The sequence below is a fragment of the Takifugu flavidus genome, chromosome 4 (genome assembly GCF_003711565.1).
Source record: "Takifugu flavidus isolate HTHZ2018 chromosome 4, ASM371156v2, whole genome shotgun sequence".
Lineage (NCBI taxonomy): Eukaryota > Metazoa > Chordata > Actinopteri > Tetraodontiformes > Tetraodontidae > Takifugu > Takifugu flavidus.
The window spans coordinates 4,289,438-4,314,136 of NC_079523.1; the positions used below are offsets into that span (position 1 = coordinate 4,289,438).

General features: G+C 45.0%; 3 protein-coding genes across 7 annotated transcripts; 1 reads left to right on the forward strand and 2 right to left on the reverse strand.

Annotated features, from left to right (window-relative positions):
• Positions 1–78: 78 nt before the first annotated feature.
• LOC130524324 (neuronal vesicle trafficking-associated protein 1-like) lies at positions 79–3,142 on the reverse strand. Its single transcript, XM_057030347.1, has 5 exons — positions 2,968–3,142; positions 2,509–2,666; positions 2,269–2,385; positions 1,314–1,424; positions 79–1,206 (listed from the first exon to the last, which is right to left on the reverse strand). Exons 2-5 carry the CDS (start codon positions 2,635–2,637, stop codon positions 1,006–1,008), a joined length of 558 nt encoding a protein of 185 aa, XP_056886327.1. The 5' UTR covers positions 2,638–2,666; positions 2,968–3,142; the 3' UTR covers positions 79–1,005.
• A 1,951-nt stretch (positions 3,143–5,093) lies between these two features.
• tacc1 (transforming, acidic coiled-coil containing protein 1) lies at positions 5,094–24,697 on the forward strand. Of its 4 annotated transcripts, none has more exons than XM_057030336.1 (14): positions 5,094–5,256; positions 16,781–16,887; positions 18,305–19,601; positions 20,013–20,054; positions 20,402–20,465; positions 20,823–20,988; positions 21,454–21,512; positions 21,714–21,830; positions 21,919–21,995; positions 22,138–22,181; positions 22,614–22,777; positions 22,863–22,969; positions 23,054–23,174; positions 23,246–24,697. In XM_057030336.1, the coding sequence occupies exons 3-14, from the start codon at positions 18,376–18,378 to the stop codon at positions 23,309–23,311; spliced, it is 2,253 nt and encodes a 750-aa protein (XP_056886316.1). In that variant the 5' UTR covers positions 5,094–5,256; positions 16,781–16,887; positions 18,305–18,375; the 3' UTR covers positions 23,312–24,697. The 4 variants fall into 4 exon arrangements, with proteins under 4 accessions (XP_056886316.1, XP_056886315.1, XP_056886312.1 ...); XM_057030335.1 differs by lacking the exon at positions 5,094–5,256 and adding an exon at positions 7,908–8,175; XM_057030332.1 differs by lacking the exon at positions 5,094–5,256 and adding an exon at positions 15,374–15,879.
• Positions 8,456–12,952, reverse strand: aggf1 (angiogenic factor with G patch and FHA domains 1). 2 transcript variants are annotated; one of them, XM_057030339.1, is made up of 15 exons: positions 12,716–12,952; positions 12,419–12,612; positions 12,141–12,246; positions 11,848–12,050; positions 11,587–11,718; positions 11,297–11,467; positions 10,413–10,839; positions 10,191–10,299; positions 10,031–10,082; positions 9,846–9,947; positions 9,606–9,771; positions 9,437–9,516; positions 9,240–9,361; positions 9,054–9,153; positions 8,456–8,976 (listed from the first exon to the last, which is right to left on the reverse strand). In XM_057030339.1, the coding sequence occupies exons 2-15, from the start codon at positions 12,602–12,604 to the stop codon at positions 8,737–8,739; spliced, it is 2,196 nt and encodes a 731-aa protein (XP_056886319.1). In that variant the 5' UTR covers positions 12,605–12,612; positions 12,716–12,952; the 3' UTR covers positions 8,456–8,736. The 2 variants fall into 2 exon arrangements, with proteins under 2 accessions (XP_056886319.1, XP_056886318.1); XM_057030338.1 differs by having other exon boundaries at positions 11,288–11,467.
• Positions 24,698–24,699: the final 2 nt, after the last annotated feature.

Below are 24,699 nucleotides of genomic sequence, written 5' to 3' on the forward strand. Positions count from 1 at the left end.
TCCCTGCAACCAATTTTACTGTCTAATGATTATATTTTAATTTTTGTTCTGGAAATGGATGCAGCTGGGACATTGGTGTGAAATGTGGGCACTTTATTTCAGCATTAATTCAACATTTCAATGTAGCAAATGCACTTTGATCGTGATCATTACAATGTTTGGAAAAGGTACGCAACTTGCACCTGAGGAAAGCAACAAGACAAGCTACTACTGTAAGATTTGTGCCACTACATCAACCTAAATATCTATGACGGCTGCTGACAGCCGTCCGTGGTGACGGTAAACAATGCAAAGCATTGTACAATACAGCTGTCTTCACTAGCGATGCAAAAAAAACAACATTCAGTACAGTAGCGTAAAAGGGATGAAGTAAACAGTATCATAAATAAAAGCACATGTCGTTCACAAAGATTTCAAATGGACAATCAAAATGCTGATTTTAAAGATGGGACTGTTGTATCTGGAGAGCAGCAGTGGCTGCGTCATCACAGGTCATTTATTCACAACATCGTGGCTGCAGAGACATGGGTGAGATCCACGCTGCCGCCCTGGTGGACGCATGAGACGTTTGCTGTTATCGGTTCTTCTGATGGCTCGGAGGGAGCCGACCATCGGGATCGTGTGTGCATTAAAATCAAACAAGCAACGCAGACGCCGGATGGTTCAGTCGTTCTACACCGTGAGTACGAAAGTGAGTTTTTGTGACGTGAGTATGTACAAATCTGTGTGTGTTGCTGTTGAAATTCTTGAATTTTAATGAAATAATAAGACATGCTCTTCAAACAAACCATGGCTCCGCCCACACGCGAGGCTCACTGCCAAAATACACAACGTCCTGCTACACAACACAACACCGAACCCAAACATCAACACGGCAGCCGAGAACTTCGAGGCCCGGATCCTTCGCTTCCAGAACACGGAGAAGCTCTGAGGTATGCTTGAATGGCATGGCCTTATTATTTCCCACCTCCCCTGGAGAAGGCAAAGGCCTCCACGGCGGCGCTTTTAAGCCAGTTTCTGCGCGGTCTCCGTCTCCTGCTCGGTGACCTTCTCCTCGGACATGATGGTCATCCACGGCGAGACCGAGCGGGTGATGGTCTGCTTGGCGATGTTGTAGTGGTTGATGAGGGTAAAGAGGCGGCCACGGCCTCCGGGGCCCTGTGGCAGGTAGCTGCCGTCCATCCCCACAGGCATGCAGCGACCTTGCTGCTCCGAGGGGAGACGGACGCCGCGGGTCAGCGAGTTATTAATGTGCAATAACCTGCGACGGATGTTTGCCGAGTGAAATAAACGACAGATTAATGGGTCCTTACCGTGTACACAAAGCTGTCGGGACAAGGCTGCTCATACTGGTAGACCTTGTAGACCACCAAGAACACGACGCACACCAGGAAGGCCAGAGCGCACATCACCAGCAGGGTCACCTGGGGGAGACACGGCGCTCCGTCATGCTGCAGTGAGAGACCCTCGCACGCCCACAGCACCACAAAAACGGAGATTTATCCAGAAAATGGCTGGTGTGACCATCTGCGCAGCCCGCCTCACACCCCCCGGGGGGATTACGTAACTGCTCCTGGTGTTTCTGAGAGGTGGGAGGGGAGAGGAAGACGAGGCGTCTGTGTGGGGATGGGGGGGGTATTGCCTCGTTATGGCAGAGATGGGTGTTGAAGCGGAGTGTTTCCGCACCGCCGTGACGCGCCGCCTCGCTCGCTCAGATGATCGGCGGAGCGGACGGGCGCAGCGCCTACAGCAGCGGCGTTATGAAAGAGGGCCGGGGATGAAAGGAGCAGCCTGCGGCGTTTCAAAGGAGACGCGGCGACGCGCGTTCTCTGATGGCGGCGCGCGCTGTTGCTTTCCAGACACCTCGGAATGAAACCTCTGACGTTCGCGTCTGTTGAACACAGACGGATGCTCACCTTCGGTTCAACAGCCTGTGTGAATTTCAGAGCTGGGCGGTGGAGCCCCCGGTGGTGGGTTTTATACCCCTTCTCATTTCTATATGAAGCACATCTGTTAGCAATGAGGGAAGAGGGGTGGGGGGGAGGGGGTGGTAGAGATGCTGCTGTTTGGAGGCCATCGCCATGGCAGCAGCTGAATTAATGAGCATTTCGGGGGCGGGGTTAAATGAATCACCCTTCGCTATTGCCCAGACATGGAGGCAAGGCCGCACACGAGATGAAGACGAGCACGGACGGAGATGCGGAGACGGGAGGGATGGAGCAGATGATCCGTGACAGGCAGAGGTGACGGAGTTCGTATTGTTCTCACTTTGAGTCGCTCAGAGACGCCTTCGATGATGCTGATGGAGAACTCTGCGATCTTGGGGGACCGTAGCTTCCCCTTCTTGCTCTCAGCATCATAGTCCGCCTTGGTCTTCACCACCACCTGAGAGAGACGTGCAAGTGACATTTAGACACACAAATGTCAATATTCATGAAGAAACAGGTTGACTTTCTCATTAAGGTACAGCGGGAATGCGGCTGCAGCCAGGAAACAAAGCTATCTCACCTTCTCCGGTGGGGGAAACTGCAGCTGACTGGCATCTAACGGTGTTATGAGAGGGATGGTGTCGAAGCCGTCCTCGGAAACTGCCTTGCCGCTGTTTTTCTCGCTGAAATTATTCCCTAATTTCACCATTTTGTCCCCACAAGAACAAACAACTGAACCTGGAGGGGAGTAAATAAGCGTTAATTACTCCTCAACCACGGGCAGGGCGGCAAACGTGATTCCCACCTTGGATCGCGCGTGTATTCAATTTAAACCTTGAATATTTTTATTCCAAACGTAGCGTGATGTGATTATTTAGGCGTAAACGTCAGCAGGGAAATCAGAGGAACGAGCACAAAAGCGAGCTGCTTTTGTGGGCCAAGATAAAGCCTGACAAGCACCGAGCGAACACGACGACCTGAAGGCACCACAGCGGGAAAATGCCAGTGATAAAGCTCTTTATCTCATCCAGACACTCACCAGCTCGACCTACTGGGGTGTCCGACGTCTCTCGGTGCGGCGACTCTGGTGCTCCAGTGCGGCTTTGTGTCGCCGACGGGTGTGACGCAGCCGGATTGCGGAGAGCTGCTGCACAATATGGCCAAGCGGGGTTTGTGCGCCGGTTCACCTCCGAGCTGGATGAAGATGAAGATGAGGATGAGGAGGGTGAGGATGCGCTGCAAGTGATGCAGCCTCCCACCTTCACCCGTGCGTGTAATCAGCGCCAGTATATGTTCCTGTGACATGTTTTATGCATGTGTTAGATGACAAAAGAGGCGACAGTTTGTTTGAATTTAAGGGTACAGACTTGTTTTGCGTAGTTCAAACAAAGAAACATTTAGTGGTCGTTACAAAGTATTCTTTAGATGGAAATCGGCGATACAGAAGAAAGAGTGCCCATCAGGGGCTCTGATATGATGCTCGTATTGCAATGTCGATGTGATTTATTTGATTTCTGGTATATTTTATTATAAACTATGTATTTTATGGCTGTTGTTCTGCATTGTGTTTTTTATATGCCCAAGCGCTCACCTTCAAATTCTAACGGGATATGTCTTGTAGTCTGGTTTTCTTTTTTTGTTGTTGTTTTTGTAGGAGAGAAGATTACCTGGATAGATGAGCAAAGATGGAGAACAGGTAACTTCAGCCCTAATATTGTGGTGGGTTTCTGCCCCGGCACTGTTCTCTTCATCCTTGCACATCAATAACGGACCTCCGATTCCTTCAATGACACTGAAAACGTCACCGTAGATCTTTCTCATCCTACAAAATTTATAGCAGTTATAAGTGTTTAAAATAAAAAAGACCAAGTGTTCTATAATGTTCTATGCTGTTAGAAGCTGCCTCACTTTGTTATTACAGACTTCCCAGATTACAGCACGTCCCTACGGTAAACAGGCTGGTTTTACTGACTGCTTTCTCGGTTTTCATGGGGACACGTGAAATGGTGAGTTAAAGCCCTGCCTGCGCATATTATTCAGCAGCAAGTCGTTGCCAGGTTACAGGGTGAGTGAGGAAGAGGAGAGGAGCATTAATGATCACGTCCTGCTCGTTAATGATATAAGTGAGAACGACAGCAGAATGGCATGAGCTCATCCCAGGAATAGACACCAGTCACACTCTCCTTTTTTATGTGAGGTGTTATCTGTCTGGTGCTGATCTGCGTTTCTCACGAAAATTTCCATCATGCCTTTCAGCGCCTGACATTTTCCTGCAAAGAAACGAAGTCGGTGCATTTATTGAAAACACGCCTGTTGATGGAAAGTCATGAACCCGCATTTGACAATAACGTATGTTGACAAACATGGAATTTAATCGACTCCGTTATAATCCCCCGTGTATTATATTTTTATTGCTGAAAATAAGTATTTAATGGTTTACTGTGGTAAAGGTGGTGATTCATTTATTAATTGCAGCCGCCAGCGTGTGACAGGGACGCGCCAGCTGCTTTCTCAATAACCGCCACTAGAGGGAGACACATGATTGACGACTCTATTGTTAAAGAAGCTGGTAAACGAGGTTAAAGACGATGCCAACAACAGAACCCTAAACACATATCATCGATTTCTGCAGTTAATTGTTGTTTTTCCATTTATTTTGAATAGGATTTTGATGATTTGAGAAAAATAAAGTGTTTCAATGGTGAGATCACTGTGTTAGATTGAGTCCTGGTGATTAAATGTTACCAAGATTTACTTAAACTAACTTTTCTTTTTGTAAAATATTGCATTGTCAGCGTTATTTACTTATTTACTAGTTATTTACTAAATTACTAGTAGAATAGTAATATAGCAGAAGTGAGTGAGTTGAGTTTAGGTATGCGAGTAATCCTGCACATAGATCGATTTGAATGTGCTCCTAGAGAAAAAGAAAATTGAGTTAATCTTGTCATAAATCTGTGAAAGTGTTAAATTAGTCACGCTGTGGTAATTTGATGTACGCAAGGATTCCGAAGGAGCAGCACTAATTTCAGGAGCACCCTTAGAACTTTGAAAAACAGAAGTCCTTTCAGTGTGATGAAACTTTATGCTGTGAGCTGCTGTGTCTTTAAAGCCTCTCTGCTCTTGGCTTGTGGCCCAGAAAAGTTCATTTCCCATTTCCCATCCAGCCACATGGTCTGAGCTCCGCCACGCAGAGAGAACAGGCACTTTCGGAGCAGAGAGCGGTCCTTTCAACAGCGGCGTGAGCTCCCACTCCCAGAGGGACAACTGTCAGTGACCTTTGTCATCCAGAATAGCGAAGAATCTGTCAGAGCTGCCCTCAGCGGAGGTAAGACTACCAGCTTCAGTCAACGTGTGACAGCCAGTCTGTCTGTCTGGGCTCCCGTTAGTTAACATGATGCTGTACAGGTTCTGTAGCGCACGGCGGGTTGGTATTGATCTGCTGACCTTTAGTGAGTCGGTCCAGTTTGCTGTGTCTGACTTTTTCACTACAGCTGCCATGTGGGAGCTATTGTCTTTCTCATCAACACAAAGGCTCATTTCACTGGTCCATAAGTCCAGTCACTGGGTGATCCAGCAGTTCATGGTGTGTATGTGTGTGTGTGTGTGTATGTGTGTGTAAACCAGCTGCTTACGCTAAGTTTGGTCATGTGAGATGTTTCCCCTCCAGTAAGATTAGTCACAAATACGTCAGTGAATGAATGAACAGACGAAATGTGATTGTTTGAAGTTGTCAACAGACAGCAGAACCGGTCTTAATCAACAGGATACACACACACACACACACACACACACACACACTTGCATTCACGGCCTCAGATCAGGGCACCTGCACCGTTATCCTCACTTGTGCTCTACCTTATTGCTGGCTGCTCGCATGGAGGTTGTGAGTTTGCTGTTGAGGTTTCTGGAGGTTTTTCTGGGAATATGAGGTCACAGACGGTCACGCCCCAAAGGCCGGGACTGAGAGCAGGAACGACCGTGGGCGGAAGACGTTCGGCAGCCCAGGCTGAGTCACTTTGAGGAAGCCATAGCTTTGCAGGAATTTCCATTCACTTGTGTTGTTTGCATGGAGACACAACACGAGACGAAGAGGGAAGGGCCGTTTCCTCCCCTCAAGCACAGGGATAAAACCTACATACTACAATTCTTTACGCATTTTCTCCTATTGTTTACTTTGAAAGGGTCCTTGTGATGTTGGTCCTTCATATTCAAGATGGAATGTGTTTGGAATGGGGAACATTTCCTGTAAGGCAGAAAAATAGACGACTTCTACCCCGACTACATGACCTCTCCCCACGTGTTTATATACAACAGATGATTTTTCAGCTCTGCTGTCAGTCCTCTCAGACATCCCCCACCCAAAAAAAATGCTCCCAGTTCTGACCTTAGACGTAAAAGAGGGTTCTGACGGGCAACAGAGGGACATGGCGACCGTGCTGGATGTGAAGTGAGGCGGGGAATTCTGGTGTGCCTGTCTGCGGGATCACCGGCCCAGACTGACACTGCAACAACACTGCGGACAGATATGAGCCGGCTGAATGTGAGCCCAGAGCAGATTTTCAGTCCTTTTTTCCCCTTTGCATTGCATTTACACAAACCCACTCAGCTGCAGCTAATCAGAGTTGACAACAAAGAGAAAACACTGTCTGTGTTTTCCAGCTATTGTCTTCACTTTGCCGGCTGTTTACGTGGGAGTCCTTCTGGTGCACAGCTGTGCAACTGTGGGAGCGCGACAAGCTTCGGTCCGCTCCGTCTAAACTCATTTTATAGGCGTGGAAATACCTGGAATACATTTACCAAAATTATAGCCTGCGGTAAGCGATGCTGGCGAGGAAGCCCAGCCCAGCCCAGGCCGTAACCATGATGGAGGACTGGCCGTCCAGCCCGTGCAGGGAATGATGACAGTGTTGGTGTCTCCCTTTTGTATTAGTGTGTTCTGACAGACACAGAGGGGCAATCAACAGGATCTGTTGACGTCAGGGTTCATCCAATCACAGCACAGCCTACTGTCTTCTCACCAGTGACCACAGGATGGCGCTGTAGAGTCAGAGGCGACTCTGAAACTGGAGTTATTTACTGACAAAGTAAACATTAATATTGATAATAATAATTGATTGTCAATATTATATATATATATATATATATATATATATATATATATAACATCAAAGTAGAAAAGTCATTACATATATATATCATTATATTACATGAGTAGTATAATTATATATTATCATTAAAAATGACTCTTTGTGTGTCTGAGTTCTGTGACCATGATCCAGTTTCTATGGGTGATAAAAGCGTCCAATATGCACCTTTTATTGACACTGTACACAGAAACATACTTTTGCTGTCTGCAGATGAGACACTCCTTGTTTTGAAGCAGCGTTTGTCACAAGGCAGTGTGACTTTGTGTGTGACGTGATCTCTCCTACGAAAAACCAACAACTCCCGTCCTCACCTTTGACCCCTGTGTAGCGAGAAACCAGGCGTCGCCATGACAGGGGGACGTTTTCCAACACCTCCTCAGGTTTTGCTGCTCACATCTTGTGTTTACACTATATTCGGTGCATACGAGTTCCGCTGGGATCTGTCTTGGTGCATTTTTCCTGCCCTATAACCTGTTTCCACTTGCCTCGAACAGTTGCCGCAGGAGTCGCCACATATTCTCAGTCAAAGTAAATATAAAGCGTTGCAGTGCGCTGACACAGATTGGTGCATTGTTGAGGAAAGAACTGTGATGCAGACACAAACGAGGAGCTGTCATCTGAGATTGCCCTGCACCTTCAGCACAAAGGCATAATGAAGGGATTAAACCTGAAACGGCACAGTTTAGAGTTCCCCCAGAGCTCTCAGAAACTGGTCAAGCCAGATCTCCCAAGATCACTGCTGAGCCACGCCAGCATTCCCATCCACCCTAATGACTCAATACCTTTGAAAAGCTGAGGCTCCGGTCCCATTACACCCAGTCAGATCTCTTCAAATTGATCCAACCAGAGTCTGATGCTGACAGTTTTACCTCCAGTACATGAGGTGAAGCAGTGGGAGGGGCCTGAGCAGGAAGACCCACCTGTTAGCCAGAGGAGCAGGAACCTGAGCGGATCACCGGCCGCCTGCTCAGAGGCGCAGCACTGAGGCGGAGGGAAGCACGCCGGCGCTGAGGTGCGAGGGTCACGATGGGTGGCACTTTAAGTCAGAGGAAGGGCAGCAGGCGATCCAGCTCAAAGAGTCACGCAAACAGTGTCACGTAAGTCAGATTACTCCTAAATCTTTGCAACTCTCAGCTGCAGCGGCGTCCGGAGATCATGTAACTGTGACAGGCTCCGTTTGTTCCAAATGGCAGCACCGGCTAAAATTCCATCCTCCTCCATTCGGCGTTAACAGGAAGGCGCACACAATGTCCACACACCCTTTTATGATGGCAGAGATAAAGGCTGCACACGCAGGTTACCATGTTTGCTCACTGGCCTCAGTGTGTGGACACGTGTTTGAGCAAATAGTGACAATAAAAGAGACGCAGACTTAAAGGTGGAAACACGATGAGATTTAATGAAGACTTCAGAGTTCTGACTGGAATGGAGCCGAACACGGTGGTCTGGTAACATGATCTCAATGTGAGAAATATAACATCGGCGTGTTAGTATTTAGCTGATGTCCTGCTAGGGAAGAGGGCGGCAGGGATCTGACTGTTCCTGCCTGGAGGAACTAAATGAACTGCATCCAGAATAAAGAGAAAGTTTCTTTGATCATTTGTACTTTGCCTTTAATCTCGCACGTTTTGCATGATATGTGCCGCTCACGCCTGACTTCAGCCTTCTGTCTCCAGTTCGGGCTGCGTGTTTGGGACGTCGGCTCTGATCCAGGCTTTGGGCGACGCGTTGTTGGGAGGTTTAGGGGCTGGAGCGTCGGGCTGGAACACATCTGCGAATCTCTCGCGCGCTTTCTCCCAGTTCTTCTGGGACTTGGATTTGGTGAGAGACATGCTGTCCACTGACAGGGTGGCGCCGGACCCCAGACCCGACTGGGATGTCCTGATTTTTAGTTCAATCTGCAGAGAGAAGGCAGGAGCAGGTCAGGACAGAGTTTTTTGGTTCTGAGAATCCGGGTAGGAACGCGTCGTCTTACGGGGTCCTTCATTCCCGTTCCCTCTTTGCCCAGCCCCTCGCCTTTCTTCCAGCCCATTTTTTCCAGCATTTTTCGGCCTTTATTGACTTGGCTGATCTCCCTTTAAGACAAAACACAGGTGTTACAGCAGTTACAACACATTCAAACAGCTGCGGTCCTTATTATCATTTACAAATGAGTTATTACTCATGAACAGACGCGGGCGCGTCATCTCGCTGGAACGCTCCCTCGCTGCCCACCACCTGACGGCGAAACTCCGCTCGATTCTTGTATTTGGGGTTTTTTAGGGTTTTGGCCTCTTCATTGCTCTGTTTTACAAAAAAGGTTCATAAGGCAAAGAAAAGAACCTTAAATCTGACTGAAGCTAGTTCTGTGATTCCCACCTGTAGGCCGTATTTAGCTTTCATCTGTTTGAGCTCCTTCTGCCTCAGAGTTTCTTTGTCTTCTTTAGTGAGAACAGGCCCTTTGGGAAAAGATCTGCGGTCAGACTTCCACAGTAGTTTTCTCTCAGCGAGTCCTCATATTGGGCCCTTGTTCACACTGCTGCCTCACCTGGCTTCTCCTCCGTCCTGTGCTTGCTGAGGTGAGCCATCACCTGTCCCGGCTCACAGCCGTCGCAGGTATCAGTCCCCGAGTGGATGTGGAAGGACAGAACAGTCTCTCCCATCTTCACCTCGTCGCCGTGCATCAGCGCATGTGGCTCACACTTGGTTTTAGGCTGCAGGGAATAAATCAGGACTTCTGCATGCGAGCTTTCATCGTTTAGTTGGAAAACTCGGAGCAAATGGAGACCTGCAGGATCCTGTTGCCGTTGATGACCGTCCCGTTCTGGCTTCCCTGGTCCACCAGCATGTAGCCCTGCTGCTCCTGGTCAAAGTAAACCTCTGCATGGAACTGGAACAAACACACTTGGTAGTTCGGTGTCTCCCAGACTCATGCAGGACATAAATGACTGACAGCACAACCAGAGACGGCACCTTGCTGACTCCCATCTCAGGTATCCGGACTGCGTGGTCCATATCTTTCTCCCTGTGAGATACAGACAAGTTGTGATTGAAGGGATTCGGAATATTCCAATTTCTTAATTGTTTACTAGTGAAGTCCCAGCAGGGAAGTCTTAGCACCTAAAGCACAAACCTTCCAAAAGTGGCTGAAGAGTCTGCAGTGATGATGAAGAGAGTCCCCACCTGCAGCACCGGAGATCTGACCACCGTCACTCTGACACACGGTGGCCAGATGCTTTTAGCTGCCAGACATTAGAGAACATGTCACAAAGGAAACCAGGGTGATTAGGTGGTTTATAGCTAATCAGATCATCCACCCCCAGCTGATACCAGCAGATCCAGAGCTGATTCTCACCTTCGGGATTCACAATCTCCATTTCTGATTCTTGACACTCTTTAAAGGGGGAACTCGACAGGGATGAAAACGAGCGCGTGGACTCCTCTTTTTCTGACTCTGTGATTTCCCCCTCTTCTGGCCCACTGTTCCTCTCTGAGTCATTGCTTCGAGAAGAGCTCCTTTTCTTCTTTTTCTTTTTAGACTTGGACTTCTTCCCCTTCTTTCTTGTTCGACCCCTCTCGTCACCGCGTGAGCTGTTCCTCTCCTTCTTCCTCTTGGATGATTTGTCTCCACGGTGTTTAGAAGAGTCTTTTCTCCTTGACGAAACATCTGGACTGGACGATCTTCGCCTCATCTTTCGTGATTCGGAGGTCCTCTTTATCGGTTGCTGGTCGGCAGAGTCGGCCGCGTCCTCTTTCATCTTTACCTCATCAAATTTAGATTCCTGTCGTTACACGGTCAATGTTAAATTTATTGTCTGTGCTGTTTGCTAACAGCAGGCGATGTGACTTTGTAGCTCCCATTTTCCATGTCTGGCACTGCCCCTGTGGTTTCTCCTTTAGATGCTTTACTAACCTCGATCAATTCACCGAATTAAAAAGAAAATCTGACCCAAATATTCAAAGTAATGTGCTTGTCTTTATAGTTAATCCTTCATTTGATGGTTGTTCTTTTGGAATGCACTGAACTTTGGTGTTAAGTACCTTTGTACTAGTACCTTGTGCACCTATAGGTGACAGGATAATCTTTAAGATATTTAACCTCACAGTTACACAAAACGCATTCATTTGTAGGCTGGGGCAGCTTTTAAAGAGGAACTACAAACTCCATAGCCTGCTATTAGCCACATAGTCAAAATGTATCTACCTCGTCAATAGACATGCATTACTCACTTTACTCACTTCATTTTTTAGCCAGGTCTTAAACCTTCTGCCTTTCTTTTCGGCACCAAGATTCTGGTCCTCTACAACAGCAGCAGGGACCTCAACCTTGGAATGAAACTGATATCGTCCACTCTCTGCATCATAATAGTAGTAAAAGCCCGTATTTCCATCATAGTACAGCTGATTCACCTGTGGAAGAGGAAAAACAAGTTAAATAAAACAGGTAGACCGAGTCTGTCAGGTTTAAACCCATGAAGCTGATAAATGACTTATCAGCAACAGTATGACTGAACTTTAGTTTCACAAACCGAATCATAATAGAAGCCTGTGCTGTGGTCATAGTACATCCCAGTAGTCTCATCAAAGACAAACCCAGTCTGAGTCATGGCCTCTTCGGCTGTGGCTCTCAACATATCAGCTATTGAATTTCCGTCACCATCCTGAAAGACGCAGGACAATCTCTCATTTCATCTCATTAGAAATCATGTGCACAGTTCAAACATTACTTCTGTTGCAAACACTTGACTGTTTTTTCATCACAGTGGTTTTTTTAAATCCTAAACACAAACCTCTGCTGTTGCAGCAACAGTGTTTTCAGCTGGAGCCGCTTCAGCCGCTTCAGCCGCAGCTGCTTCACTTGATGCTGCCACTTCTGTTACTTCATGGTTGTTAGTGGCATCGGCTGCTTCGGCTATAACCACATTCAGGCTTTCTTGGGTGTCTGCAGCCTCTGGGTTCTCAGGGTAACCTCCATAGTAGTAGTTGTAATAATCTGCAGGAGAGGTTTAGTGTCATTTGGTCATTTTTCTTACCTGTGACGATTCTCAGACATTAGCTGAATCTGCACACAAAAATGACACACCTGCTTCTGTCCAGACATATTCTTCTGTTTGAGTCTCGCTCTCCACTTTGTCCTTATTCTTTTTCTTTTTCTTCCATTCATGGATTTCAGCACTCAGCTTGTCAACCTTAGGCAAAAACCCAATGTGGACACGCGTCGTTATAGCAACAAAGGGTTTTAAAATCTAATGTAATGACTGTACGGCCCGCCAGATGAATGACATATCTTTACTCGATTTCAATGTCTAATGACATGATCAGGTGCCATATTGAGGCCAACTGTGATTGACACGCACTCACCTGCTTCCTCAGGTCTTCATTGTAGCTCTCGGTGCTCTTCTGCAGCCGGTCGGCCTGACTTAGCTGCTTCTGCAGCTTTGCCAGCTCGGTTCGGCACTCGCTGAGCTCCTGCTTCAACGACTCCACTTTCTGGCGGAGCTCAACCACTTCCGACTCGGTTTCGTTTTCGCCATCTTCACCCCCCATTTGTTCAACTACATAGACAGGATATACTGTTTGAAATATAGGGACGTACGAAAAAAAAAGCTAAATCAGCTACCCGGACACTAAGCTAGCTAACTCAGGAGCGCCGATTACCTCTTGCTTCTTTTTCGTCCTTTTGGCAGTGAATTTCCGGTCGGCGCGGCACATGAAGCGACCTGAAAGTTGAAAAACGACATTTTTGTAACTGCTCTGTGTTCCTACCACACTCGGATACATGTTTTGATGATAATTAGACAGTTACTGTTAAAACAGTGGTATTATTAATGTCCACCCTCTTAGCAAGTTCTCAACCGCCATTTACTACTAGTTAATTACGTCACATTTTTTCTTCTTCGCCGTTGGCGGACTTTGCTTCTGACGTCGTGAAGGATTTTGCTGCCACCTAGTGGAGACGCATTTTCTTGGTTTATCGGCAGCCTGTGCTCTTCTACAATGTGTGGTCAAATATTTCTGCGAAATGACGCATGATTGCGTGCATTTACGAGACGTATGTTTGTAAAACATCAATAACACCGGGTTTGCAGAAATTCATTAAAGCTCAAACTCCTGGGAGTGTAAAGACATCATTGAACAATCCGGACCGCGTACGGCAGTGACTACGTTAAATACAATTGCATCTGGTATTTTATAAAGTGAATTATTTAAATAAGTTACGTGCTATCTTTCAGCTTGTCCATAAGTGTCGGTATTTATGTTCTTTTATTCATGATTAGGGCGACATCACACTGTGTTATTATGCATAACTACCACTAGGTGTCACCACTACGCTGTGTGTTCTATAGTACCCCGGCGACATAGAAATAATTGAAGTGCTTCGGGGGGGATATAATTTATTTTATTCTATTTATTTTTCACGAATATCTTTATGTGATGTTTATCGAGTGTAATAAGGTATAAATGATATTTGCAATATAGCAAACCTTAGTAAACCTGCTCCTAGCTGTTTTGATACATCTATTCCTGAAAAACTCTCCTTTGTTTTTATTTTTATTCAGTTCCTTCCTCCGTGCTGGTTAATATGCAGGCCAGGATGGATTGTGTGGCTCCACTATTGTCCTCTTAAATGGAAACAGGTTTATTAATAGCATCTTTTCAGTATAATGCTTTTGTAGACAGTTTAATGAGTGCATCAGTACATAGTAGGCCTGTTCCTTCTATATTACCCTAAGGTGTTAGGGGCAGGAGTGCCAAAAATATATTTACTGATTTTTAAATGAACACATAATTGACAATAGATCCACAGGTTGAGAAAAGTTTTCCCTTTTTAAATGGAAAATACCCCTTTTTTTCCCCTCTCAGTGCATTTACAATCTGAGCTATTGGAGTTTGGTGAAACTTTAAACTTTGCCTGCTTTCAGTGTTTGTGTCTGTGGTAAACGAGCACGCACGAAAGAGGCCGTCTTTTATCTGGAGACCCTCACAGCTGCCTCACACTACCAGTGTTTATTGATGCCATTTTTAGACTAGAAAGCGGGCTTAGTGCTGTCATCTGAACGTGCCACGCTTTATTTTTCGAGAAGTGGAAAATCTGATTTGTTCTGTCCCTTTATGGGTTTTCTGAAACTTCAGCAGCAGACAGCCATGATTTTTAATGTTAGGAATGTAATAGGAACCCTTTCTTATGTAACAGTTATCCCAGCTACCATGAGTTTTTACTGGCCTCTCACCACTAGTGTGGGGAAAGCATTCGGAATAAACAGACCCAGTGGAAATAAAGAGCTTAATTCTTTTTCCCAGAAGGAATGACAAAATGAGGGAAAAGGAACGTGCTGTTACACTCACGCTTTAACTAACTACCTTGCATGAGTGAAACGTGAGCTGAGCAGTGATCAAGGACTTCTGACAGGACTGAATCTCCTCATGTGTGGAAATATTAATAATAATCTTTTGTACAAACAAAAACCGGCTACAGTTTCGCCTCCATGTGATGACATTTTACATTCTATACTCGTTCTCCCCTTGATTATATTTGCAGAACCAATAGCTCTTTGAACCACTTGTCAGCACCTCCATCTTTAAGCTATACACCCAGTTAAAATGTTGTTTTGACTGGGTCCGTATAGCTCTGGTCCCACTGGTGTGGTGCAACAACTAGGCTTATTTTACATGTACATTTTCAGCTTATTGAATACCTTCACTGGAGTTTTGGAACAATTTGCCATTGCACATTCCCATACTTATGTGCGATGACACCAACAGCTCAGCCATGGACACCTGTGGGACGCCACAGTTTTACTTTGGAAGATATTGTAATATGTTGCTGTGGTTTCATTATAGAATTAGAAGATTGACATATTTTATCTCCAGTACAATGTGTCCTTTTTAAAATGATTGTACTTTCACCAGTCATGTGAGGTGAACTCCTGCTGCAGACACTCTGGTTGCACTCAGGTATGGCCTGGAGCCACAGAACTGGTTCCCCTGGTGCTGCACACCTGTCACTGGATTGGAGACAAACTTTTGAACGGCCTGGAGGAACAAAGAAGACGTGGAAGCTCGGTCCCACATTCCTAGCCTCTTTTCGGACTATAAAACGTGGAGCCCCAAGAGCTCCTCCCCCACCACCTCCCCCTCCTCCTGTGTTTGTTTTCTGACTCCCCCCTTCTGCTTCAGAGGGGAAGAGCGGCCTGACAGGAACGTACCATTCCTCCACCACAGGGCAGCTCGTTTTGTTGAGTGAAGGGAAGCGGTTTCAGGCTTGCCGTTTCTGGCTTCCTGCCTCCCCTGCTGGTTTTCTATCAATGGGATGGCCTGAGGTGGAGGAGAAGTTTCAGCGGGAGGTGGGGGTGGTTCAGAGGAGGAGAGCAGCATTTTGAAACCCAGCTGATCAGAGCTGTGGTATTCTGCAACAGAGGCAGAGGTAATGTGTTCCTGACAAGAGGAAAACGAGAGACAGGAGCTTGAATTGTAGACGGATACTTGACAAAGAAGAGAAGTGGAAAAAGAAGGGATATGCCCCCCTTTCAATAAAAACCTGGGAAAGATGTGAGAGCTGTTGGCAGGGTGGTATTCTGAAGAAGAAACTAACAGAAAAAGGATCTGTCAGGCTCCCGGATCCACCCAATCGCACCCTCGATTTGACAGGAGGCCAAATTACCTGGAGAGATGTCGTGGCTCTCACCCGTGTCATGGGCCAAATGGACCTGGACGGCTGTGCGAGGGGGAGAGGAAGAACAGAATGAAGAGGGACTGGAGACCAGCGAGGAGCATGGTGGAGAGGAAGAAGAGAAGGAGGAGGAGAGATCTCAAGGCTACAGGCAAGTGTGGAGCCGTGTGACGGGGAGCACTGTGAACTGGAGGGAAAGCTTCACTCACATGTGTGAATATATCTGCATCCAACTGCAGAAGAAACAAAATTGTACAAGAATATGTGTTCTGGGCCATCAATGCATCCTCTTTTTGATAGAGACAGTGTGTGTTGTGGCTGTGGTTTGTCAGCATTGGTTTTTCTCCCTGATGACACATAAACACGACACTTTTGTACCATTTTGTTCATTGTCATTTTGATCTCGCTGTTCAGATTCGGACCTACTGTTAAGATATTGCTAACCAACAATAATTTGTAATTTTTCTTCTTTAACAAGTCACTTTTCTCTCTGATGGCATGTTGGTGTAGCTTAAGAAGTCAGATCAAATTTCCTTCAAATTCATAATCATGAAATCTCCAGTTATTGCCTAAAACATGTCAGATGCTGTGTGCAATGTGCTGCACGCGGAGCTAAATTTGTGACAGGAAATGGTGCACTGCTCCATTTCCTCTTTGACAGATGCCTCAAGTGGAGTTAACAGTAAAGGCGGAACATTTAATACAGATACATTTGGCGAATGTACTGTGATTGCCTACCTCTTTTAAAGACCACTAAGCTCTTTGGTGGCCATGGTTACAGCACATGGCTCCTCAGTCATAAGTATGGTGTGCTCATGCTGTGCTTTGTTTCTCCCCTCATCCTTGTTGTCCTTCTGATAGGAACAGAAATAAAGTGAATTTGAGTGTTTTGTGTGTTTGTTTGCAGTTGTGGTTTCACTCTAATGAACATGTGTTTTTTTTTCATAGTTCCTGCACCACTTTTCAACTACCCAAAGAATATTTTGCCCTCTCACTCTAATTCTAACACAGATCTTCTATCATTTTACTCTCCCTCTCTCTGGTTTCTGCAGCTCTGATTCCGAGGGTCATTTTGATACTCCTGAAGAAGCGACGCCGGTCCGTTCCATTCCAGACTTCCCAGGAGAGCTGGAGGACAGCAAGGATCCAGATAGGACAGGTAGGCCAGACAGAAGTCAGGTTTATAGTGATGGAATCAGCATCAATCATTTATTTGGCTTTGTACTGAATTAAAAAAAAAACTTTGTGTACATGTAATAACATGTGAAAAAGCTCATGGCAACAGCAGTATCAGGTTCACAATGAAAGAGTACCTTTATACAAGCTACAAGTCTAACAGTGAGTCAGGAATGTACCGACTCTACCTGCTGAATTTTAGCAGAAGCTACGCCGGGTTAATATCTAACATTGTTGTTAACGTAGTCTACACGTGCTCCACCACCTTGTTTCAGGCCTGTTGGTCGGCACGTACGTTTGGTATGATGATGGCAGATGTCATAGTCATCTGGATCAGTCAGAGGTGGAGCCCCTCACTGAGTGTGGGAACAGCCTTTGCTCTGGAGTTCACCCCGAATTTGTATTGGTGGCCGATAAAGGTCACAATGAAGGAAGTGGCTAAATAAATGGGGCCGAAGCAGCTTGGTGTTTAAGGATGATTCCATGTGCTGGCCGCTGGGCACGTGGTCGGGACGAAGGTCTTTACTGTAAAACAGCCTCAGCAACATTGTACAGCTGTGCACATTCTGAAAGTTAACTATCACTGAAAGAGAAGAGATTTTCCACTTTTGTTTAAACACAAACCTCCACTTTCGCAGCAAAGAATGAGGAAGTTTGGCTCCAGGCCCCGAAGTAAAGCCTAAATGTAAACACACTAATGGCTGCTTTTGTCTATCAGCTCTAAACTTTATGCTAATGGGATCAGGAATTCGTACATAATGTTCATTTATTAACGTGTAATAGAGGAACCCTAGGCGTTTTATTAAAATCATAATTTTCCTGAGGACTGCTTTATATTACATCAGATATAAAGAAGGGAAAAAAGTAAGTCATTAAACTATGTCATTAGTTAAAGTCAATTTAAAGAGCAACCTATTGTAAATGAGAGCATCTGAATTTTCTTACCGAATATGTATATGAATTTGGATAAGTGCACATTTCAGGCTGAAGAGCAGGATTACGTAGGTAGAAAATAATATTTGCTAGAAACACATTAATGGGAATGGAATTAAGAAGGAACATAGCAGGCTTTTCTTGTCTCCTAGCAACATAACACGACAGGAGTACCGTGGCTATGAAAGGTGCTGTCAAATATGCAGATATGTAAAAATATTCCTTTGAAGAAATAATAGCACGCTGTTATTTATAACACCCATCATAAAATAAACTGCACCTTTTACTGTTCCTACTCTATTTTCTGGTGCACTACAAGGTTACTTTCTATTGCCATGGCAACAGCAGCACTTTGAATGGCCCTCTTGTTTGTAACCAATAAGATGTGAGATGATTGAGCGAGTGAGGACACAGCTTTCCTCTTTGGACTACGATTTTTTTAAATTTTTCCTTTTTGAATATTTCAGATGTGGAGAAAGAAGAGCACCTGATCGTGACCGCTCCCATCGGTGAGCCGGATATTTTTCTAAACCACAGCATGGGTCAGGACGAGCCCGCGGCCCCCATGGGTGGCTCACTGAAAATAAGCATACAAACAATAGAAGAAGAACAACCACAGGACCCTCCGGAACCTCTGGACTCAGACGTCGCTGCAGCTACTATGACGGAAACACCAGAATTGACAAGATGCACAGATCCATCCTCTGAAGAAGCTCAAGCTCCAGTCCCCATCCTGGATGCAAGTTCTGTGCTGGATACAAACCAGCCTCCCGTTTCAGGAGAGTACTCACTTCAGAGCAGGGAACCTTCTGGCAGCCCAGCTGTGGAGTCACCTGAGCAGAAACTGGATGAGATGGAGTTGCAATGCCACGACACCCAGCCTGATCAAAAGACAAAAAGCAGCAAAGCCAAGCCTCCGTCTCTGCAGATCAACACAGCGGTGAACAGTTATGAGCAAACCATTGAGGAACAAGAACTTCCTATTGCAAAGGGCACTTACAAATTCGACCTCGACCGACTGGATGAAAGCTTCAATCCCTTCACTAGCGGTGGCCCCAAAATACCGAACTCTCCCCCGCCATGTGGGTCAGGTTCTCTCCCCACGCTTGAGCAACTCCACGGTTCAATCTCATCATCTGAAACCAGCTCAGCTGCACCAGCAGAGGAGGAGATGAAGGAGTCATCATCCGGGCCAAAGTCGATGGTGCTGGAGTTTGGTCTGGATGACGGGGCAGTCAGCAAGCCCCCTCCCAAGAAAATGGGCAGCAAAAAGACAATCAGTAAGCTTGCAGCTAAGAAGCAGAAGGCCAAAGGGTCAGAAGCCTTCAGCAAAGCTGCCCCACAACCGACAATTTCAGAAACGGTTCCCCAACCAGCATCAGAACCAGCTTCAGCTCCCCTTCCAGAAGCTGCACCGCCAGACACAGACTCTCCTGCCGCCCTCAACCTTGATGATATTCCTATTCCCAAAACAGGACAGTACAACTTTGATCCAAGCAAGTGGGACGACCCAAACTTCAATCCATTTGGCAGCAATAGCCAAGTGAGCAGCTCTCCGGTGCTGCCTAAGGGCTCCTACACTTTCGATCCAGACAATTTTGACGACTCTGTGGACCCGTTCAAAGGCTCTAAAAGCCTGAGCTTAGAGGAGTCATCCAGCAGTGTCAATCAAACGGAGAAAAAAGTTCCAAACAAAGGTCAGCAGAAAGCAGGAGAGAAGAAGGTGAGGCAGATTCCAAAGAAGAGCAAAGAAAGGACAATAACGTAAGTCTTTCTTGTTTGTTTGCTCATTTCACCACCGATAAAATATTTTTTCATTAGCAGTATTATAATTTAGCTGGATATTTTGATTATCCAACAGGATGTTTCAAACACTTAAGATTTTATATTGACCAGCGACGCCATTGTTGTATTTAGGCTCCTAAACGTGTCCTGGTCTATTCTCAGCTCTTCCTGGTGTGTCAGCATCTTGTGCTCAAACCTGAAACTATCTGCTGAATGTCTGACACGCTGAGCTCCACGTCTTCTGTTGCTCACACGCTCTTCTTCTTGTCTCTTCCCCCCCGCTGTCTTTTCATCCCCCTTGATTATCATTCCCTTCATCCTTCACACTTCTTTTCTCTTGTGTGTTGCATAACCCTCCTCCCAACCTCTGCTTTCCTCCTCACCGGTTAGCTCCGGGAAAAGCGAACAGGCCAAGTTTCTCTGTTTTCTGTTGTAAGTACTCTCACTCTCGACGCTCCTCCCTGTCATGCACGCTGGCTCGTACTCGTTATTGGACGCACTGAGGCCAGAGCACATAGAGGGAAAGAATGTCTTCTTCTGTTTCAAGGCCATCGCCATCCTACACAAGCACATTGATTTGCTCCATCTTGTGATCCTTCCAGGAGTTCATCAGCTCTCCTTTATTAACACTAACTAGTCTGCAGCTGCACCACTTAGTATGAGCCAGTGGAAATAGCACAGAAAAGCTACAGAAACAGAAGGATGATGCAGTAAATTGAACCACTTACAGCTCACTGAAGTTAAATTAAATGTCCTGTCATCCTCTGCTTCTTCTGTAGGAACTCCTGCAAAGTTCAGAACTATGACGACGGCCCGTCCTCGGCGCCCGACGTGTGTAATCAGGTAACGTGTTTGTCTCGGGCAGCTGACATGTATCTCCTTACTGCAGTGACCCTGTGATGCCCATCATTCAGCAGCTGTGTACACACACACACACACCACACACACACACACACACACACACACAGCAGGGCATGAGCTGACATCATCGCTGGTGTTGCCAGCTCTGCAGTGCTGATTCGATGTGGTGAAATCACTGTTGTCGCCCCCATCTTTGCTCACTGAATCCAAGATCCATCATCTGATAGTCTAATCAAACGTTACCCTCCCAATAATGCTTTTAAGTCTCTCAAAAATGAAAAACTTTTTTTTCCACGTGTTTCTATTTTTTCCATGCATTCCTGCTTTTGTGGTCTCTAGGGAGAGGAGGAGGTGGTGGTTCACACTCCAGAGATCAGTCAGAGAGTCCATCACGCCACTGACGAGGAGAAGCTGGCCTCCACCGGCATCATGAGCCTGGCGACTGACAGCCCAGAAGACCCTGAATGCACCAAGGCACCTGGGAAACAACAGTCAGATACGGATGGTATGTTCGGCTCGTCAGACACTTCGCAGTTCGTAGAATTATGGGATGAGTCTGAAGTCAAGGAAAGTGTATTTATAGAGACTACACACATGCGTAATGTGCACAGCAGAGATTTAATAGATTTGATTCGATAAATAAGACCCGATGTGTTTACAAGATCACTCCTCTGCACTTTAAAAACAAGGTTAATTAATCAGTGTTGCGAAGATTCACTTCTCAATTTGATGTCTGCTTGGCTTTTTGGAGTAGTTGGAGCGTCAAACAAAAGAGGGATCACTGAGTGTTTTTTATAATGAGAAGCCAGAGAAAGCTGATAATGTAATAACAGAGATTTAAAAAAAACTGCAGTTGAGGTTCAGTTTTTAAAACATGGAAGGAAAAGATCATCTTGGGTTATTTACAGTGACATGCTGTACCTCACACAATGTCAGACAGCAGATTAAACAGTGTGGTTTTCATTTGAAGGTCCTGAGAAAAAGGTCACAGATCTGTTGGAGGACACCTGCACCGTGCGAGATGATACGGTAGGTAAACTGGAGCAACCAGCGCGGGAGGGTGTGCAAATACCTGAACATGCTGCTCTTTACCCCCAAAGTTTGTGTAGCAAAACTCCTTTTCTGACTTTACCTAATACTTACCCATTTACACAATATTTGTCTAAGATAACTACTGATTGATGTTAAGGTTATTCACACAAAAGAATGAGAGTTCTGCCTTTTTTGCAGAATGAGACGTTGAAGATGAGCGGTATTGAAGCCCCCGACACGGCAGCTGTGTCCCAGGACAACATACCCATGAGCGAGATGGACAAGGCCGAAGTGCTCACCCTCATCAGAGAAGAGGTGCATCATTGCCCTCTATGCTCATTCTTTCAAATGAGCCTGCACAAGATCTGACCTTCTTTTTCTACTGTTCTCATCTGCCAACCAGATCATCACCAAAGAGATTGAGGTCAACGAATGGAAGAGGAAGTATGAGGAGACCAGAGCAGAGGTTTTTGAGATGAGGTACGGTTGTTCTGCTTTTCACTCTTGAGTTAATTATTATGATTATGGGCATATTATAAAATATATGGCCATAATATATGGAATATAAACATATTGTAAATGTTTCTGAAGTGGTGAAACGGTGTTCTTGTCATCTTTACAGGAAAATTGTTGCAGAATATGAGAAAACAGTCGCACAAATGATAGGTGAGTTAGTGCCACCTAGCGGCCACTGTCTGCATCGGTGATTGGATCTTCTGCAGATTTACTTCAGATTTTGAACAAATGTATATTTACTTAGCATAATACCTTTAACATTGTTGAGCTATAGTATCATAGGTGTTTTCCTTGAAATATTTTGTATTAAGAGTATATTTATATTAAGAGTATATATTAAAATGTAAACACGAAACCAAACTTTCAGTGGATGAAAGACTGGTTTTCATTGATTTACAAGATTAAGGTTTATGATTGGAATCAGTCTAAAGAGTCTTTAAATTAATGTCTGCAGAAAAAGTGAAAACACACCAATTGGTTTTATTTACCTATCTTTTTTTTCCAAGATGGTTGTTAAATTGGAGATTGGAATGTTAAAAATATCCTGATTGTCTTAACTCTTGTGTTTGGCTTTTTTCACAGAGGACGAGCAGCAGCAGAAGAGCCTGTCCTGCAGCAAGTCGGTCAGACAGTTAACGGCAGAGAGGGATCAGGCCATCGCCGACCTGAACTCTGTCGAACGCTCCTTCGCTGACCTTTTCAGGAGGTACGAGAACATGAAGGGAGTCCTGGAGGGTTTCAAGAAGGTCAGTAGAGCTTTGGTTTATGAAAGAATGACCAACTTTTCCCCCCGTGTTATATTTATGACCTATCCTCCGCATAACTGTCCAGAATGAAGACGTGTTGAAGAAGTGTGCGCAGGACTACCTGATGCGAATCAAACAGGAGGAGCAGCGATATCAAACACTCAAAGTGCATGCTGAGGAGAAACTGAACAAGTAAAGCTTCTTTTCAAGATTAGTAACTTCAGAACATCCTAGCATGGCTGCTCTGGATTTAAAAATCATCCCCCTTTGAAACAGAGCTAATGAGGAGATAGCGCAGGTTCGTGCCAAGGCTAACACCGAGGCTGTAGCGCTCAATGCCGGCCTGAGGAAGGAGCAGATGAAGGTGGAATCTCTGGAAAGAGCAGTCCTTCAAAAGGTCGGCGGATGTCTGAACGTGCTTGAATTTGTATTTATCATCTGTCACCATCCCCTCTTTGTTCCTCGCAGAATCAAGAGATTGAAGAGCTCACGAAGATCTGCGATGAGCTGATCGCCAAACTGGGAACAGAATAAGAGGCCTTTGACAGAACTCCAGCATCGATGTAAACTCCGTACATAAACCTTTCTCCCCCTCTTTACTCATGATTTTTAACACATTAACACGTTTTCAGTCCAGCGTATTGAATCATAACTGATCGTGTGTGGCTAAGAAGCATGAAGTTATTGACGAGATATATTTTTATGGATTTTAAGGTGCCATGTTTCATTGTTCTTTGGTTATTTACAGTGGAGGATAAGGATATAGAAAATACTCTAACTGATTTCACACTTTATAACCCTGTGTACATACGATGAAGCTCAATTCTAGTTTGATGTGCTTTAAATGGTGTAGTGAAGTGTGGAAACTAAGGGAAAGACGGGCATCTGTATCACATCGACATGTTAGATGTTACTGGTGCACAAGAAGGTTTCCAGATTCTCTTTACTACATATGATAGCTGCCCTCACACACATATACATAGTATTTAATAAAGGATGGATTCTATTTTGTGATAAGAAATTGCCTTTAAATCAAATCTTATTTGATAGTTGTCCAATTTGCTGTCATCTGATAATGACTCTAACTCAAATTTGCCAAAATATGGGAATTACTTGCTTTCCCTCTAAGAAACACCTTAATGGGGAACACAGACATAGTTTACAGAAATTAATCCCTGATGAGTGCCTAAATGGATGAAAGTTAATGGCCTTTCTGCCAATTATATGAAATTATTATATCAAATATCTTGCTGCCATTTCTCATGACAGTTTAAGTCTCAAGAAATAATGTTATGCACAATACAGCCCTATAACATATCTGACAACACAAAATGAAAAGCACTTCTTGGATGACTATGATAAAGTCGGTTATATTTCTATGCTGTTGGTTAATATTGACCTAAAGAGTAAAAAAAAAATCTTTTGCTGCCACATTGATATTCTGAGCACATTTTCTGAGCTAAAATCATGCTGGTGTGACTTAATTTCAACTGCTTTACAAAAGTTTCTAAAAATATTCTCTTTGCAGTTCATAGTAAGCTGTAGATAACCAACATGGATGGGTTTGGGCTTTTATATTTGATTGCAGTGATTTTGAGGCTCAGTCTGTTAAGCAAATATTGATTGCGCCCAAAGGAGTGAAACACAAAGTGCATTTTTGTTTTAGTTCAGATATAAATGACAGATTTCATTCCAGTATAATTAGCTGCCAAATGCCACTCTACAATGGTCTAAATGTGATTGTCCTGTTGTAGAAATGTTGTCTGGAGGTGCTTTCTTGCTGCATATCTATTGTTACATTACAATCTGTGCACATTTTATATATTAAAAAATATTTTGTTCATACTGTTTGTAAAATCATAGCATCATTGTGTCATCTGCCATATTTTGTGCATTCCTGAATAAATGGTTGAGATTTTATA